This window comes from Urocampus carinirostris, chromosome 13 (assembly GCF_059441175.1).
Source record: "Urocampus carinirostris isolate Australia breed hairy pipefish chromosome 13, RoL_Ucar_1.0, whole genome shotgun sequence".
Lineage (NCBI taxonomy): Eukaryota > Metazoa > Chordata > Actinopteri > Syngnathiformes > Syngnathidae > Urocampus > Urocampus carinirostris.
Window position 1 is genome coordinate 33,387,622 of NC_142361.1, and position 17,506 is coordinate 33,405,127.

Here is a 17,506-nt window from a genome sequence, read left to right on the forward strand (position 1 = left end):
CAAGGACTGCAGGGCACAAGAAAACTTGAGTCAGGCACAAACCGAGGAAAAAAGTGCAGGCAGGAAATCTACATGGAAAAGTACAATATGGCGGCTTCTGCTGTCCGCACAGTCGTTATGTGCAGGAATTCTAAGGATTGTTGAGAGTCACTTGATTAGAGGCAGGCGTTGAAATCCTCCAGTCGATTGTCCAACATTTGAATGATTTAATCTACCGTATTTTCCGCACTATAAGGCGCACCTAAAAGTCTTAATTTTTTTCAAAAGCTGACCATGCGCCTTATAACACAGTGCGCCTTATATATGGCTCAATATTAAATTCGCAAGGTCTCGCAACTTACTCAACAGCCGCCGACTAGATTCTCCCCCGAGCGCGAAGTCGTCCGCGGTGTATGCTGGGATTTATATACCGGCGTTTCATTGGCTAACCAATGTGTCAATTATCATTTGAATCGATCACTATTGGCTGAAGTTATTCGGAGCCTCGGATTGGCTAGATGCCCAAAACAAACCCTCCAATCGGCCGAGTTTAACAATGGCGTAGCAAGTCCGCGGTGTATGCTGGGATTTATATACCGGTGTTTCATTGGCTAACCAATGTGTCAATCATCATTTGAATCGATCACTATTGGCTGAAGTTATTCGGAGCCTCGGATTGGATAGATGGCCAAACCAAACCCTGCAATTGGCCGAAAAAGATGTGTCAATCATCAGTTAAATTGATCGCTATTGGCTGAAATTATTCAGAGCCTCCAATAGGCTAGATGACCAAAACAAATCTTGCAATTGGCCGAGTTTAGCAATGGCGTAGCAAGCTTAGCAAGCTTGCTAAAGTACACCATAAGGAAACATGTTTTATTAGTCTGTATCTGCAAATAATTTACTCTCCTGGATTTACTTCACTCACGGTTGTAAGAAGACCATGATTGCGTATCATTATTGAACGTGAGAACTTAGGTGAGTTATGCGGCTTTATATTTTCCCGGTATCTTGTTTTAGAATGATCTTGATGTTGCTGTGATGAGTTGAGTGAATTAAACTCAATTCCAAGTGTTTATTGTCATATGCACAGTAAAGATGCGAGCGAAAAAGAAAATAGAAACTTAGAAATGTTTGGGGTTTCTTGAATCCCAAGACTTTAACCTTCCGAATGATATTTGAAACGATGCATTTGAGTGACATCGTACGGACACCGCATCCGCACGTGTCTATGACACGTATTTGCTTCTTTGCAAGCTTTGGGAATGTTAAGGGGGTAATCAGTTGGACTGAATCATCTGACTGTTTTGTCGACGTTCCAATTGTAGCGCCTTATAATCCGGTGCGCCTTATCTATGGAAGATATAGGACCAAAAACTATTTTTTGGGGGTGCGCCCTATAACCCGGTGCGCCCTATAGTGCGGAAAATACGGTAATACAGTACTGCATCTCTGTAACGTGGTTCACTTATTAGAAATTTTGCTGACTCGTAGTTCTTCATTATGCATTTAGTTCTGCCTTCTGATTGCTGAACTGTCCCTGAGAGAGTAGAAATTGTTAAAAAACAAAGGTTTGGAGGTACAGCACACACATTTTTGGGCTTATAAAAAGTTTTTGTTCTTTGATTTCAATATGTTGAGTATTTCATTGTATGATAATTGCAAAATAATAATAAAATGAAGGTCATACTTGGAACTTAGACCCTGTAAAATTCAAGGGATTGCCGTACAGTTTAGAAAATGAGATCACAATTATATTTTTTTAGTTGATTACAACACCAAAAATATTTTATGCACTAGCAATACCTTTGAGTGATTGAAGTTACTACGTTTATTTTGAAAATCTAATCTAATTAATTTGCTGTATTGCATGTCATAGACTTATACTGACTGCGACATCCCTACTGGTTTTTGAATCTTATTGCCTTTTGAAAATGAAAGAATTTGACAGAACTTGTATCAAGACTTACACACTGTATGTCATGACCAGAACAGGAAAAAGGACCCACTCGCGTAACGTTACTCACAGTTTTATTGGGAAGAAGGCAAAGGATTGCACACACGATCCGGAGATCGCTGGTCGCGGAGAGCAGGTTGCTCAGACGCGGAAGTGGTATTTCCGTGGCGATCGATGGCGGTGTCGGGAACGGAAAAAAACGGGTCAGTAGCCGGGATAGAAGAGCAAAAACGTGATCGGGATCGGAAACAAGTCGAAAGCCAGGAGAGGAGAGTAGACGTGGTGAAGATCAAAAAAGGGTCGTTATTCGGGACGGGAGAACAGACGTGGTCGAGATCAAAACAGGTTGTAATTCGGGACGGGAGAGCAGACGTGGTCGAAATCAAACAGATCGTAGCAGGAGCAAAAACACGGGACAGTCAAAAAAGGGCTTGCCGTGTAAAAACAGAGATTCGCAGACGGACCGGCAAAATGAAATGAAATGATCTTCTTTTCAAGTCACTGACTTCCCAAAGCGCTTTACAATGTGCTCCACATTTCCCAATAACGGCCTTGTAGCCATGTAAGGCGCTAACCTGCTTATTGGGGGTATTAGGGGTTCAGTGTCTTACCCAAGGACACTTCGACATGTAACACGGACGAGCCGGGATTCGAACTAGGATCCCTTGATCCCAAGACGAGCGCTCTACCTCCTGAGCTACTGCCGCCCCCCCAAAAAAGGGGACTGACAGGACAGAATTTAAATACTGACAGGGAGCCAATCCGTCAACAAACTGCAGCTGGCGCCACACGGGAGGGGCCAATTGGGCGCCATGGCAACCATGACACTGTAAAGATCAGAATGTTCCAAATAAACTCATAAGCTTCACTCATACACAAAACTTTTGGCACCTGTGACGGACGGTATACCGTGGAGAATTATTTCTTTCTAAATGGGACAGTGTATGTTTACAACTTTACCCGAGTTCAACTGGAGTTCATTCAGTGCAGCAATGCTACTTTCTGATTGGCTGCGTTACACCGATGTCATAGCTCATTACAAACCCCTCACACAGGGCGCCAGGGCTTTAATTTCAAGCTCTACTGGCTGCCTCTCTCCTCTGTGTTGTCGTGGAAATTCCACTGTCCCTCATCAATGCTCCAGGGTGTGTTGTTTGCATTTATCTCACTATTGATGACATGTCGTGTTATTGTGCTCCTTTATGTGAATGCCACCACTTTTGACTTGCCCGTGTCTACTCGGTGCATCCATATTCAAGTGAAACTAGATTCGCTCAGCTGACAGTTCCGCCGTCAGCAAAGTATATGCCCCAGTTTTTTCACACTATGTGATTTGCACAAATTTTACCTGCACGAATGGGTGAGTATGATTGCAAGTGTGAATTTGTCTGACTAGGTCAGTGTTCAATTTTCCTGTGAAAAGCGATGGGTCCCGGGGACTCGCATGCTCAAAAATCTATGGGTCCCAACAGAGATCTATGGTCCCCAAAATTTAGTGTGCTCCATGCCTTTACAAACTGTCGTATTTTCTCTTACAAAATACAAAATTTGTTTTTTTTCAAACATGTTTATTTATGTAGTTTAACATGTTGTATTGTACATGTGTTTCCTTATATCATCTCATCTCATCTCATCAGCTGCACCGCTTATCCTCAGTAGGGTCGCGGGGATGCTGGAGCCCATCCCAGCAATCATCGGGCAGTGGGCAGGGGACACCCTGGACTGGTTGCCAGCCAATCGCAGGGCACACGGGGACAGAAAACTCAGTCGCTCAGTCACACCTAGGGACAATTTGGACCGGCCAATTCACCTGAAATGCATGTTTTTGGAATGTGGGAGGAAACCGGAGTGCCCGGAGGAAACCCACGCAAGCACGGGGAGAACATACAAACTCCGCACAGGAAGTCTGGAGCTGGATTTGAACCCACGCAGGAACTGTGCCGAACATGCGCTAACCACTGCTCTGCCGTGCTGCCGCTGAATGAGGTTTATTATAAAAAAAAGTTCAAAAATGAAGTGGACGTTCACTGTAGGAGGAAAAATACATGCAAATATAATTAAGTAGAATAATACATTTTCTTATTCAAATTATTCATTCATTTTCTGCATTAAATTATTGTTGGTAATGTACTGATTAAAAGGGATCACCACAAACCGGTCTTTTTTCATTTTCTCCTTTTATATTTCCTTTTTTTCTTAACTTCTTTATACAACATAATCATTCGTAATATAATGCATCAAAGCAAGTGAGCCGTTTGAGAGACGACTCTCTTTAATGAGCCGAAAAAGCCGGTTCTCTAAAAAGAAACTGACTTTCACTACACAACTCGAACTGGAGATCGGCGTGCAGACAAACTCAAACCGCGAGACCAAAACAACAATGGTGGATCTGCCTCACGAAAAGTTTGGAGTGCGGTAAATCTTTGTTAAAAAATCATAATGACAATTTCGTGTCAAAAAAAGTTGCGTCCCAGGGACGCACGTTGATTTGACACAATGCGTCTCCAGCAAAAATAATGCGTCTAGGACGCAGGGACGCGGGAAAACGATAACACTGTTTAATATTGTTTCTTCTGAAATATGATTAATTTTCCATTAAGAAAGACACATATCTGAAACAAGCATTGGCTTCATGTTTGTCTGGTAGCAATTCCTACGATAATCTAAGCTATTATTGTCACGGTTGCCGTGACCCATCACTTTTCAGAGGTAAAACGAACACTGAACAGCTTCTTCTCCTGGGTCTGATTTAGAATACCGTGTTTTCCGCACTATAGGGCGCACCGGGTTGTAGGGCGTACCCCCAAAAAATAGTTTTTGGTCCTATATCTTCCATAGATAAGGCGCACCGGATTATAAGGCGCTACAATGGGAACGTCGACAAAACAGTCAGATGATTCAGTCCAATTTATTACCCCCTTAACATTCCCAAAGCTTGCAAAGAAGCAAATACGTGTCGTAGACACGTGCGGATGCGGTGTCCGTACAATGTCACTCAAATGCATCGTTCCAAATATCATTCGGAAGGTTAAAGTCTTGGGATTCAAGAAATGCCAACCATTCCTTAGTTTCTATTTTCTTTTTCGCTCGCAACTTTACTGTGCATATGACAATAAACACTTGGAATTGAGTTTAGTTCACTCAACTCATCACAGCAACATCAAGATCGCATAACTCACCTAAGTTCTCACGTTCAATAATGATACGCAATCATGGTCTTCTTACAACCGTGAGTGAAGTAAATCCAGGAGAGTAAAATATTTACAAATACAGACTAATGAAACATGTTTCTTTATGGCGTAGTTTAGCAAGCTTGCTATTCAGTCATCTTTTTCGGCCAATTGCAGGGTTTGTTTTGGCCCTCTAGCGTATCCCAGGCTACGAATAACTTCAGCCAATCGCGATCGATTTAACGGATGATAGACACATCTTTTTCGGCCAATTGCAGGGTTTGTTTCGGCCCTCTAGCGTATCCGAGGCTACGAATAACTTCAGCCAATAGCGATCGATTTAACGGATGATTGACACATCTTTTTCGGCCAATTGCAGGGTTTGTTTTGGCCCTCTAGCCAATCCGAGGCTCCGAATAACTTTAGCCAATAGCGATCGATTCAAATGATGATTGACACATTGGTTAGCCAATGAAACGCCGGTATATAAATCCCAGCATACACCGCGAACTACTCCACGTTCGGGGTAAAATCGAGTCGGCGGCTGTTGCGTAAGTTGCAAGACCTTGCGAATTTAATATTGCTCCATATATAAGGCGCACTGTATTATAAGGCGCATGGTCAGCTTTTGAAAAAAATTAAAACTTTTAGGTGCGCCTTATATTGCGGAAAATACGGTATATATCTTTTTAATTGTCATCCGGCATTCACACTTTGTAGATAAATTTGAAAGGTTTGCACGAGTGCGCTGCATCGATCATGCCTTTCAGATCACGTCCTTTTTCGAGAGTGCTTACCAACGTGAATCCGGATATCAAACAGATACTCCATCTTACTGGGACTCAGCTTGTTGATTTAGGCTTAACACTCAGCCATCCCTGCTTTAATGCCCCTTTAGGCCGCCAAGCGTATTAGTGCCACTGAATTAACACTCAGATGCCGTTACCCGAGACCGGCAAGCCCATTTCTCTGTGCCCGATTCTGCCCCCCCGTCCAGCCCTGCTTCACTTATTTTGTATCCTGGATCTATAAAAGTCACTTTAAATTTTCAGGCTTCTGGATATAATCTGATTGTACTGGATAAAGTGCTGAGGGTCTTCAGCCTCCAGCCCATTTGAAGCGTATGTTTCCCATTGAACTGCCTAATACTATTAGTCTTGATGATCATACGAGTGGTAGGATTTGCAGAACATATTTGCAAATAAAGGAACGGGGCGCTTTAACTGTGTCAGGGATGTCAAACTCATTTTAACTCGGGGGGGCCACACGATAGAAGAAACATTCTGTCGGGGGCCGGACGAGTAGATTAAAGAGAAAGAAAAAGAGATAAGGAAATAAGAGAAAGAGGGAGTAAGAAGGAGAGAGGGCGGGACAAAGAAAGAAAAAGAGAGAGAGGGAGAGAGCGGGAGAAACAAAAGATAAAAAGTCGTGAGAGAGGGGGAAACTCTAAATTTGCCAGAAATTTGAAACTGGGCCTTATATGCTGCAAAATACTAGTGGATAAAACTGGAAACGAATACAGTATTTATTCGTGTGCCCGACTACACAAGGTTTTACGGTATACTACTGAATTTCTGCCATGATTGATCATTCGAAAATCATCGCTGACCAAAATTTCAAAACATTGTATGCAACGGAAAACGAACCCGGGTTGCGGTATTCAGAGCACGTAAACCTAACCACTAGACCACCATTTTATTTACCAGAGTATAAGGGGAACCTCAAAACTGGGCCTTATATGATGCAAAATACTAGTGGATAAAACTGGAAATGAATACAGTATTTATTTGTGTGCCCTACTACATGAGATAAGACAAAAGATAAAAAGTCGTGAGAAAGGGGGAAAAGAAACAGAGAGGAAGAAAGAAATCCAAAGAAAAATAGAAAGACAGAAGGAGAGAAAAGAAAAAAGAAAGCCCGAAAGGTATGCAGAGAGAAAGAGAAAAGAGAGAAAAGGAAAAAAAAGAAGTTAGAACAAAAGAGGTTAAAATACAGAGAGACAAAGAGCATCAAAGGAAGAGAAAAAGAGCGACACAGAGAGTCTTTGTGACAGGCACCTGGCTTTGGCAACATCAAGTTGACATATTTCAACCTGCAGCTTGTTTTTGTCTTGCGCTTCTCTGAGTGCTGTCTCGCGGGCAGGGTTGGGTAGGGTTACTTTAACCTGATTACTTTCAATTACTTTTGGATGACTCCAATACCAAATATGCTAATAAAAGACAAAAGAAACTAAATAGGAATAAAATGATGACTCACAACACGTGGTAAGCTTTCTCTCCTGGCTTTGATCTCTTTGATCTCCGGCAAAACGAACATAAAATGCGACAGAAACAAAATGAAAATAAATCCAAACAGCTTACTTACATAATTTTTGCCGTTCCATGTATTCCGTTACTCCCCAAGCCTGCACAAAATTTAGTAATTTTATTCCTATTTAGTTTCTTTTGTCTTTTATTAGCATATTTGGTATTGGAGTAATCCAAAAGTAATTGATAGTAATCAAGTTAAAGTAACCCTACCCAACCCTGCTCGCGGGCTGGATTCAATCCCTTAGCGGGCCTGATTTGGCCCGCGGGCCGCCTGTTTCACACCTCTGCTCTAGCCCATTTGAAGTGTATGTTTTCCATTTAACTTCCTAATACTATTAGTCTTGATGATCATACCAGTTGTAGGATTTCCTGAACATATTTGCAAATAAAGGAACGGGGCGATTTAACAGTGTTGAGGTCTGCCTAACTGAATAGCATGCCTCTCCATAATTTGGCCCAAAGGGAGTTTCTAGCACGCCATTGCTCTGCCACATTCTATAAAACTTTCTTTGATGATAAACTAAAAGGGCCATAACGAATGCGTTGTGCACTCCAAACTTTCTAAACAAATTTCTTCTATTTTATTATACGATTCAGGTGTCACGGTTGCCATGGCGCCCAATTGGCACCGCCCATGTGGCGCCAGCATCAGCTTGTTGACAGATTGGCTTCCCCACTATTTAAACCCTGTCCTGACAATCCCCTGTTGTCAGTCCGTCTGCGAATCTCTGTTTTTACACGGCAAGCCCCTTTTCGACCCTGACTCACGTCCGTCTCGTTTTTTGTTCGTTTGTCTCCCGCTACGACCTGTTTTGATCTCGACTATGTCTACTCTCCCTTCCCGAATTACGATCCGTTTTTGATACCGACCACGTCTTGCTCTCCCAGGCCCAGCTACCGATCAGTTTTCTGCCCCTGACACCGCCATCGCTTGCCCCGGGAGATCCACTTCCGTGTTCGGATCACAAGCCGAGTACGAGAGCGAACACCGGATCGGGGGCGCACCCCTTCCTCGTTCCTCATTTGAGTTTTGAGATAAACATTAACACTAGACACAAAATAATCACTTGAGTGGCAGAATCTTGTTAGTGTTGGGAATTAATTATCAAAATGTACCATTTACCTAAATGTTCGAATTAGTTATCTGACTCCATTAACCAAACACAATCTACATTCACCCAACAATTTATGCGCGCTCGTTTCTTGAGAGAAAAATGACCGGGAAAGCCGACATTACACCCGGGGGCGGATGTTTATTGTTCCTACCAGAAGACTTAAGTGTATTAACAGAAGACCCCGCCCCCTTCTCAGTTGCCCCGGATCATTGATACATTTCACAAACAAAGAAAAGACATCCCATTGGCTATGAACTATGTGTCATCTGTAATTAACGTTAGCTTTCTTTTTTAGCTCGCATGAGGGCGCGTTGGCTGGGCTCCGCAATCTTCGCATACCAGTGGCGCCCGATGTCTGCCCTTGTGCGTCTGGCCTTCTCCGTCAGCACTCACAGGAATTCTGTTATCAGAAATACGTCTGATGCATTCCACACAGCCTAATTTTCTAATGTACCTTGAATAAAAACAGTCAGTGAATATCTCTCAAACTGAGTACATGTACTTTGTGGTCAACCGTATAAAATCCTTTATAGTCAAATGTATAAAATCCTTTATTAGATAGTTTCAAAAGCCCATCCTATCCTGTTTGTTTCAAATACATGTCAACAAGAATCAAAATCCAGACTGATTCGAGCTAGAGGTTATGGATTTGTTTGAGTTGTGCAGCTTGCTCGTAGCATTGTTTCTTCTTCTGTGCTCGGACTGTTATGTAATGTCATCTTGGTTGTTCAGCATGCGAAAGGATGTAGGGCACACAAACAAGAACACGCGAGAAATGGCCTTCAAGTCCCCCATCATAGATCTCTGATCTCCCTTGCCAAACTGGAGGTCTCACTACGCTTCTGGATTGATGTCCTGCTTGGGGTCCAGCAATTTAGGTTTTTTTCTTGTGTCATGCCAAGAACTATGCATGTCTTATGTGTAAATTTGAACGAGAGAGAGGAGGCAGCCTTTCTACTGGTGGAATATCAAATCACATCCGAGGGGTTCATGAACCTTTTCAAAATGCCACACAAGGTGGTTTGTTTAAAAATGCTTTTAAATGTTTCTCCATACGCCCAATCAAAAAAATGCCTATACAGTGTAACCTCGGTTCTCGACCATAATCCGTTCCAGAACCCTGTTCGAAAACCGATTTGTTCTATCACCGAAATCATTATTCCCATTAAAAATAATGTAAGTCGTTTTAATCCGTTCCAACACCCTGAATGTTTACTTTGAATGTTTAACGGAAACATAAAGCTAACGCAGGCTAATCGTACGTCCGCGTTATCGTAATCTTCCGTACGAAAGATTACGCTAACATAAACGTGTAAAAATATAAAAATCAGGTCGTTTACAAGTCATTTTGCACCCGGGTCTCCACAACAAGTGGTGAGCGGTTCATTGGAAATTGGGCTCCGTTCCAACACCCTGAATGTTTACCTGTAAACATAAAGCTAACCCAGGCTAATCGTACAATCTCGTTATCGTAATCTTCCGTACGAAAGATTACGCTAACATGAACGTGTAAAAATAAAAAAAAGGATAAAGAAAATAATTATGGATAGGATTTCTTACTTTTGTGTGTGGTGGTCAGCAGAAGGCGCAGGTGGACGGCCGTTGCTTGCTTATAGCACTCACTCCCTTAGCCACATCACTCGATTTCACAGCCTCCTTATTCTTTAGTATCGTACTGATCGTAGATTTAGCCATGCTGTATTCCCTAGCAAGATCAGACACTCGCACACCTCCTTGATATTTTGATATATTATTTCTTTCTTAAATGCAATAGTTGTACGCACTACTTTTCTTTTTTCACCTGTAGCAACTTTGCTGCTTGCACTGACTTTCTTCGGAGGCATAATAAGGGGCTAAAACACCCGTACGCCGCTCAGCATGGCACCCTAGCGTACGCACTCACGCATTACCGGCGTTCGAACTCCGATTTTTTGACCGAACAGCGAAGCAAGAATTTCTCGAAATTCTTGGTCGGACTCCGATTTGTTCGAACTGAGAGGCGTTCGAAAACCGAGGTTCCACTGTATTAGATTAGCTTTCTGTATTCTCATGCTACAATCATCAAAGCTACTATGTTTTCTTGGTCTTCTCCCTCTTTTTCCAGGTCCTCGGTGGGCTTCATGGAACCTAGGTGTGTTCATGTGCATCAGATGTGCTGGCATCCATCGGAACCTGGGCGTTCACATCTCCAGGGTCAAATCTGTGAATTTGGACCAGTGGACCCCAGAACAGATGCAGGTACTCACTAAAACATATACAAGTCTCACCCATCTACTTCTAGGGATCTGGCGACATAGCTACGGGACTTCTGTTTTAATGATAATAATAATCGATTAGCCATACTAGTGATAAAGCAAAGGCACATGCATATGTATGCGTAAACCCAACCAAATAAATCAGGAGTCACCAACTTGGTCTTGTTAGGAAATAAACTATTAAAATGTATCGTTTACCAAATTGTTCGAATTAGTTATCTGACTCCATTAACCAAACTTAGCCTTCATTCACCTAACAATGCAGATTTATTTTCTTAAATAATTTAACTATTCCCATCGAATTAGCCGAATTAGTGTCTCTCTCGTTCTCCCTCGATCTCCTCCTATCTTCTCCGATCTTCCCACGTCTTTTCACAAGCTGGCGTGCCGGCTCCTCCCATGGGCGTGCTGACTCCTCCCATGGGTGTGCCGACTCCTCCCATAGGCGCGCCAGGTGCAAGCTTCACCACCTCCTCGCCGAAGGGCGTCGCGATGATTGTCCTTGTGCGCCTGGCCTTCTCCTGTCAGCACTCACAGGAATTCTGTTATCAAAATACGTCTGATGCATTCCACACAGCCTAACCTTCGAATATACCTTGAAGAAAAACAGTCAGTGAATCTCTCTACTGCATCAAACTGAGTACATGTACTTACTTTGTAGTTAGTTTTATAATATCCTTTATAGTCAAATGTATAAAATCTTTCAGTCTCCATGGGCACAAGGTAGCCCCCAAGAACGCATGAGTAGCCCACGGATCCAATTAGCTCACCAGTGATATATTATTTCAATCTTTTAAAGACATTTTTTTTTCTATGCGAAATCATTGACATGATCAGTGTCTTGAAATCCGGGATTATTTTTTCAAATTATTTCAAAAGGAGCCTTTAATATACATATATAAATCACTCAGTTCCCCTATGCAGTGCCGATGTTTTTGTCACGGTTGCCATGGTGCCCAATTAGCCCTGCCTGTGTGGCGCCAGCTGCATCCGCTGCTCCGACGCTGGCAATTCCTCCTCCGCAAGTCGGCCACCGACATCTGTCGACTTTGTGGGGAGAGTGAGGAATCGGCCGAACACCTATGGGTCGATTGCCCCGCCTTCCTCGCGGACCGTCAACGATGGGCAGTTGGATCCGAATTCGCGGAACTCGTAGCACGACCGAAGCGTTCCATGTCGTTCCTAAAGATCATCTTTAGACGACTTGAAGCGATCTAGCAGCAGCAGCAGCAGCAGCTGCAGCTTGTTGACAGATTGGCTCCCTGTCAGTATTTAAACTGTCCTGTCAGTCCCCTTTTGTCGGTCCGTCTGCGAATCTCTGTTTTTACAGGGCAAGCCCTTTTTCGCCCTTCCCGTTTTTTGCTCCTGTTTGTCTCCCGCTACGATCTGTTTTAAATCTCGACCACGTCTGTTCTCCCGTCCCGAATAAAGATCCGTTTTTGATCTCGAGCACGTCTACTCTCCTCTCCTGGCTTTTGACTTGTTTCCGATCCCGACCACGTTTTTGCTCTTCTATCCCGGCTACTGACCCATTTTTTCCGTTCCCGACACCGCTATCGCTCGCCACGGAAGTCCCACTTCCGCGTTCAGAGCGACCTGCTTCCCGTGTCCAGCAATCCCTGGATCGTGGGCGCAACCCTTTCCCTTTCTTCTAATAAAACTTGTGAGAAACGTTACGCGAGTGGGTCCTGTTTCTGTTCTGGTCCTGACAGTTTTAGTGGTTGACTGAGCCTATTTCAACCCTTGTTACAAATACAACCTGGTAATAGCATAATAAAGCCTAGTAATAACATGGTAGTTTTCTATTTTAGATGTGACTACTAAACGGGTAGCACTTTGATATAATCGGTAATAAAAAAATGATCTCTCAGCTTCAAAAAGATTGGTTACCTCTGCTATAAATGTAATGTAACACTCAAGTGATTTTTTTTAAATGAAAATGAAACAAATGTCAGGACCACAACAGAGACAGGACCCACTTGCGTTACGTTTCTCACAAGTATTAATAGAAGAAATGGAAAAGGTTGCGCCCACGATCCGGGGATTGCTGGACGCGGGAAGCAGGTCGCTCCGAATGCGGTGGATCTTCCGTGGCGAGCAAGGGCGGTGTCGGGAACAAAAAACGGGTCAGTCGCCGGGACAGGAGAGAAAAAAATGTGGTCGGGGTCGTAAGCGAGTCGTAAGCCAGGAAAGGAGAGCAGATTTGGTCGAGGACAAAAGAGCTCGAAAGCCGGGACGGGAGAGTAGACGGGGTCAAAAAGAAGTCGAAAGCCGGGACGGGAGAGTAGACGTGGTCAGGATCAAAAACAGGTCGAAGCCTGGGGACAGACGGGAGCAAAAACAGGTGGGAGTCAGGGTCTAAAAAGGCTTGCCTAGTGTAAACTGAGGTTTGCAGACGGACTGACAAAAGGGGACAGATAGGAGTGGGTTTAAAAAGGGACAGAGAGCCAATCAGAGGCCGAGGCAGTTGGCACCAAAGGAGTGGGCATCGGTGAAGCATGACAACAAACTTGTTTATAAACCCAACACGTCACTTTGATTTAACAAGGGTTGTACATATAAATCCAAAATGCAATCATTTTTAAACGCTATGAATAATACATCATAGTGTTTTTGTTTAGCTGTGAGTTCTGTGTGTATGTGTTCATAATCCTGAAATATCTGCTGGGTCAGAAGAAAACATCACTCTCTCAATGTTAATTGCATCTCTTAGTGACTGATTCATTATGCATGGTTGATTATTCTAATACAGTCATGGCTTGAGCGATTATCATCTCATGTATCCTTGTCCCAGTCTAGCCTCAACTTTTAAGTGTATTTATGTGAATGACCTGTGCCCGCTCCTTTGGCTCCAACTGCCTCGTACTCTGATTGGCTCCCTGTCCCTATTAAAACCCACTCCTATCTGTCCCCTTTTGTCAGTCCGTCTGCAAACCTCAGTGCACTCTAGGCAAGCTTTTTCGACCCTGACTCCCACCTATTTTTGCTCTCGTCCGTCCCCCGGCTTCAACCTGTTTTGGCCCCGACCACGTCTGCTCTCCCGTCCCGGCTTTCGACCTCTTTTTGTCCCCGACCACGTCTACTCTCCCGTCCCGGCTTTCGACCTCTTTTTGTCCCCGACCACATCTACTCTCCTTTCCTGGCTTACGACTTGCTTCCTACCCCGACCATGTTTTTGTTCTCCTGTCCCGGCTACTGACCCGTTTTTCCGTTCCCGACACCGCCAACGTTCGCCACGGAAGATCCACTTCCGCGTTCAGAGCGACCTGCTTCCCGCGTCCAGCAATCACTGCAACCCTTTCTCTTTCTTTCAATAAAACTTGTCTCCGTTCTGGTCCTGACATTCAGGTTATTTTCTATCTCTTATATTTTATGAGTAATGTTCTTTTATTGTTTTTTTTTTCAGAGTATGGTGGACATGGGTAACGCTCGGGCCAAGCAACTGTATGAGGCACACCTTCCTGAGAACTTTTGTCGGCCACAGACTGACCAGTATCCTCAAATATGAGTTGATTGCGCTTGATCTTTTACATTCAGCGATTTAAAGTCAGTTTTACTGCAAACAGATTCGGTTCTATGTACATCAGATTAAAATCACTACTTTGGAGCAATGTACCCTCTAGTTTTCCAGGGGTCTGAGCGTTCACACTAAGTCAGTGAGCAACGCTTGAAACAACAGTGAGCAACAGCAATCCCAAGTGTGGCAACTAAATCATTCTCAAACATGTCCAAAACTTGACATCACGTTACATTTTGCTGAGTTTCCGGCAATGCAAAATTATTTTTCACTTTTGAATGAATTGACTCATGTACGATTGCAAAGGTTGCAGGGCCTACAAACATCATTTGTTTTTACAATTCTTTCACAAGATTTCTATTTCTTTTATTCCTGGTATCTTTTGTCGCATAATACTAACATTTTTGGGGGATTATTCAGTCGGTTGCACGATACAGAACTGTATTTGATTACATTTTTTAGTGGAAGTACAATGTTGGCAACAAGATTAACTTGATATAATAGGAAATTATTTGAATGCAATACAAACTTTTTCCTCTTTTTCCCCTGATTTTTTCTCCCTTTTTTAAAATTCCTTTTCAAAAAAATCTCCTTGTGTTTATTTTTTCTTAGGTGTTACTTTTTTCTTGCTTTTTTGTTTTCTCTTTTTCTCTCCTTTTGTTTCGTTTATTTCTCAGCTTTTCACTACTTTTTCATTTTGGTATTTTTTTCTTTTTTGTTCTCCCCCCCCCCTTCCTTTAAGTCATTTTGTGCACAATTTTACATAATATTTGGTCGTGTAGGGACTAAAGAAGCAAAAACAACCTGAAGAGCCGTTTGGAACTCGAAAGAGACGGTTCTTTTTAGTGAGCCGAGCCAAAGAAGCCGGTTCTCGAAAAACTCTACTGTCTCCGTTCTACTTCGACATTGACTTCAAAATACCGCATTTAGAACACAGCGTCAGGGGAACCCGTGTATTTTGACCTTCATGCACTGTAACTTTGACTTAATTAGCTTCTTAATTAGCAATTTCGAGCCCTGATTTTTGTGAGCTGGCTAGATTTTCTTGCTTTGGAGGTATCAATGAACAGCTAGCTGGGCCCCTGTAGAACACAGTCTTATCCGTTCTCTCTTTTCTGCTACGCCACATGATTAACACAGCAGCAAATCTTTCTATTTTCATCAGCAGATTGGAGTGAGTAATTACACATTTGGAAATGAGATTCTTAAAACGTGAAGAGCTGATTTCTTTTGCAAGAAGGAAGTTCACAAAGGATGCTCTTTATCCGTGTGTCTCGGTTCTACCAAGGTGTGGCGAGGCTTTGAGATCTCACTACGGCCATTTTGCACATGACACATTCTTGTTGTGACCTTCAGTTTCCTCCTATGTTTTTTACTGCTGACTATTTAGCCTCCAGGAAAAGAATCCGTGCATCAGAATCTGAGGCCAGGGTTCACGGAAAAAGGGTAGTCTGAGCCCTGAGGATTAAGAGTAAATCATGAGCGATTCATGTTCACCAGGGCTAGGAAGTTGACGTGTTAGATTGATGGTGTTTGCAATAAGAGTTGAGCTTAAAGGCGGCATTCTCGATTTAATGGGCGAGCTTTGGGGTGCTGACCGAAATGACAAGGTCACGGAAACAAGCCACATAAATGTATTTCCTCTGCAGGGTGTTTGGGCTCAACCTAGAGAGATATGATGAGGAACTTGGTAATCTAAAGTCCTGGATACACCATCCCAACGTTGGCCAAATGAAATGTGGTTGACACAGTGGGGGGGTGTGAATGTCGGCCTGTCGCTCTATAAAAAGTTGTAAACCATTACGAGCTTACCTCGTTCCAGAAACACGTTCGTAGTTCAAATTGCTCGTTTAACAAGCTAATTTTCCCGATAAGAAATAATTCAAAACCAATTGGTCCTGAACTCTTACAGATCCCTAAAAACAGGTTAAAATAGTAATTAAACATAAAAAACTGTCACGGTTGCCATGGTGCCCAATTGGCCCCGCCCGCGGGCGCCAGCTGAAGGTCGTTGACAGATTGGCTCCCTGTCAGTATTTAAACGCTGTCCTGACAGTCGCCTTTTGTCGGTCCGTCTGCAAATCTCAGTTTTTACACAGCAAGCCCTTTTTTCACCTGTCTTTTGTTTTTCTGCCGCCACGATCTGTTTGATTTGGACTTTTTCCGTTCCTGACATCGTCATCGATCACCACGGAATTCCCACTTGCATGGCTGAGCAACCTACTCCCCGCGACCAATGATCTCTGGCTCAAGTGTGCGCTCATATCTTTTTCCCCCAATAAAACTGTGAGTAACGTTACGCAAGCCAGTCCTGTTTCCTGTTCTGGTCTTGACAAAAACACAGTAGTAAAAAATACTTTTTAAACAAAATAAAATCCAGGTTTATTAGGAGCGCCTAAAGAATATATGCTGGTGGTCCGGAGGAAGAAGGGGACAGTTGCAAGAAGAAGTTAAGGAGATGGCATACCTGTCTGCTTATGTTCCCTCCCTATTTTACTTCCAACATTTTTTATTATTTCACATTTTTGAATTAAAGGACAAACCTGTCTAGGTTAGGATACCTTAGTCTGTCTTGCTGTGAGTAAATAGGTGCCATGTTGTGTTTGTAAGGTTTATTATCGCTTAATAAGGAGGTTAATTTTGTAACAATGATGTTACATAAGCACTTACATTTAAAATTAAAGTAACTGTAACTTTAAATGAATGTACACACACAAAAACAGGTTTTTTGTTTTTTGCCTGGAGTAATTTGCATGCACAAACTGGACAAGCTGAAGCTGTCCGTAAGCAGTCACGAGTGCTGATCGATCTTAAGCGGTCTCTAGTGGTAGCCTTTGGGACTGCTTTTGAACTGGACCTTCCTTCGTATAGCAAGCAAAATTTTGGTTGCATATAAAACTCGTATACTGAAATTCTCGTGTTTGTACAAGAGGTACCATTGTATATTGTTTTTAAGACTTTATGACAAAATTTTGTTTTATTTTAACACTCTCTTGCCAATCCACAGTCCTTTCTTTAAAATAATCTCAATGGAATTCATGTTCGGATCCAAATATGAAACTTTGTAGGGGGAGTACATAAGCAGTAATAAATAAATTAAAATAAATCCTACATAGAGGCTCCATAACCCTTTGAAACCACAGACCTCGGAGCATCTACACCAGCAGTTACCAACCTATTTCAATATGACTTAGCATGTTATTA

The 17,506-nt window shown here is 42.8% G+C and overlaps 1 protein-coding gene across 3 annotated transcripts in view; it reads left to right on the forward strand.

The window, feature by feature from the left end:
* The window catches only part of LOC148354382 (stromal membrane-associated protein 1-like), a 122,877-nt gene that overhangs the window by 10,496 nt on the left and 94,875 nt on the right, over nucleotides 1-17,506 (forward strand). For 2 of the 3 annotated variants that reach the window (XM_088351711.1, XM_088351712.1), the window contains exons 2-3: nucleotides 10,635-10,768; nucleotides 14,192-14,277. In XM_088351711.1, the coding sequence (XP_088207837.1) occupies nucleotides 10,635-10,768; nucleotides 14,192-14,277 (220 nt within the window). Of the gene's footprint in view, nucleotides 1-3,069; nucleotides 3,297-10,634; nucleotides 10,769-14,191; nucleotides 14,278-17,506 lie in introns of those variants that run through there. The other variant, XM_088351713.1, reaches the window with a different exon arrangement.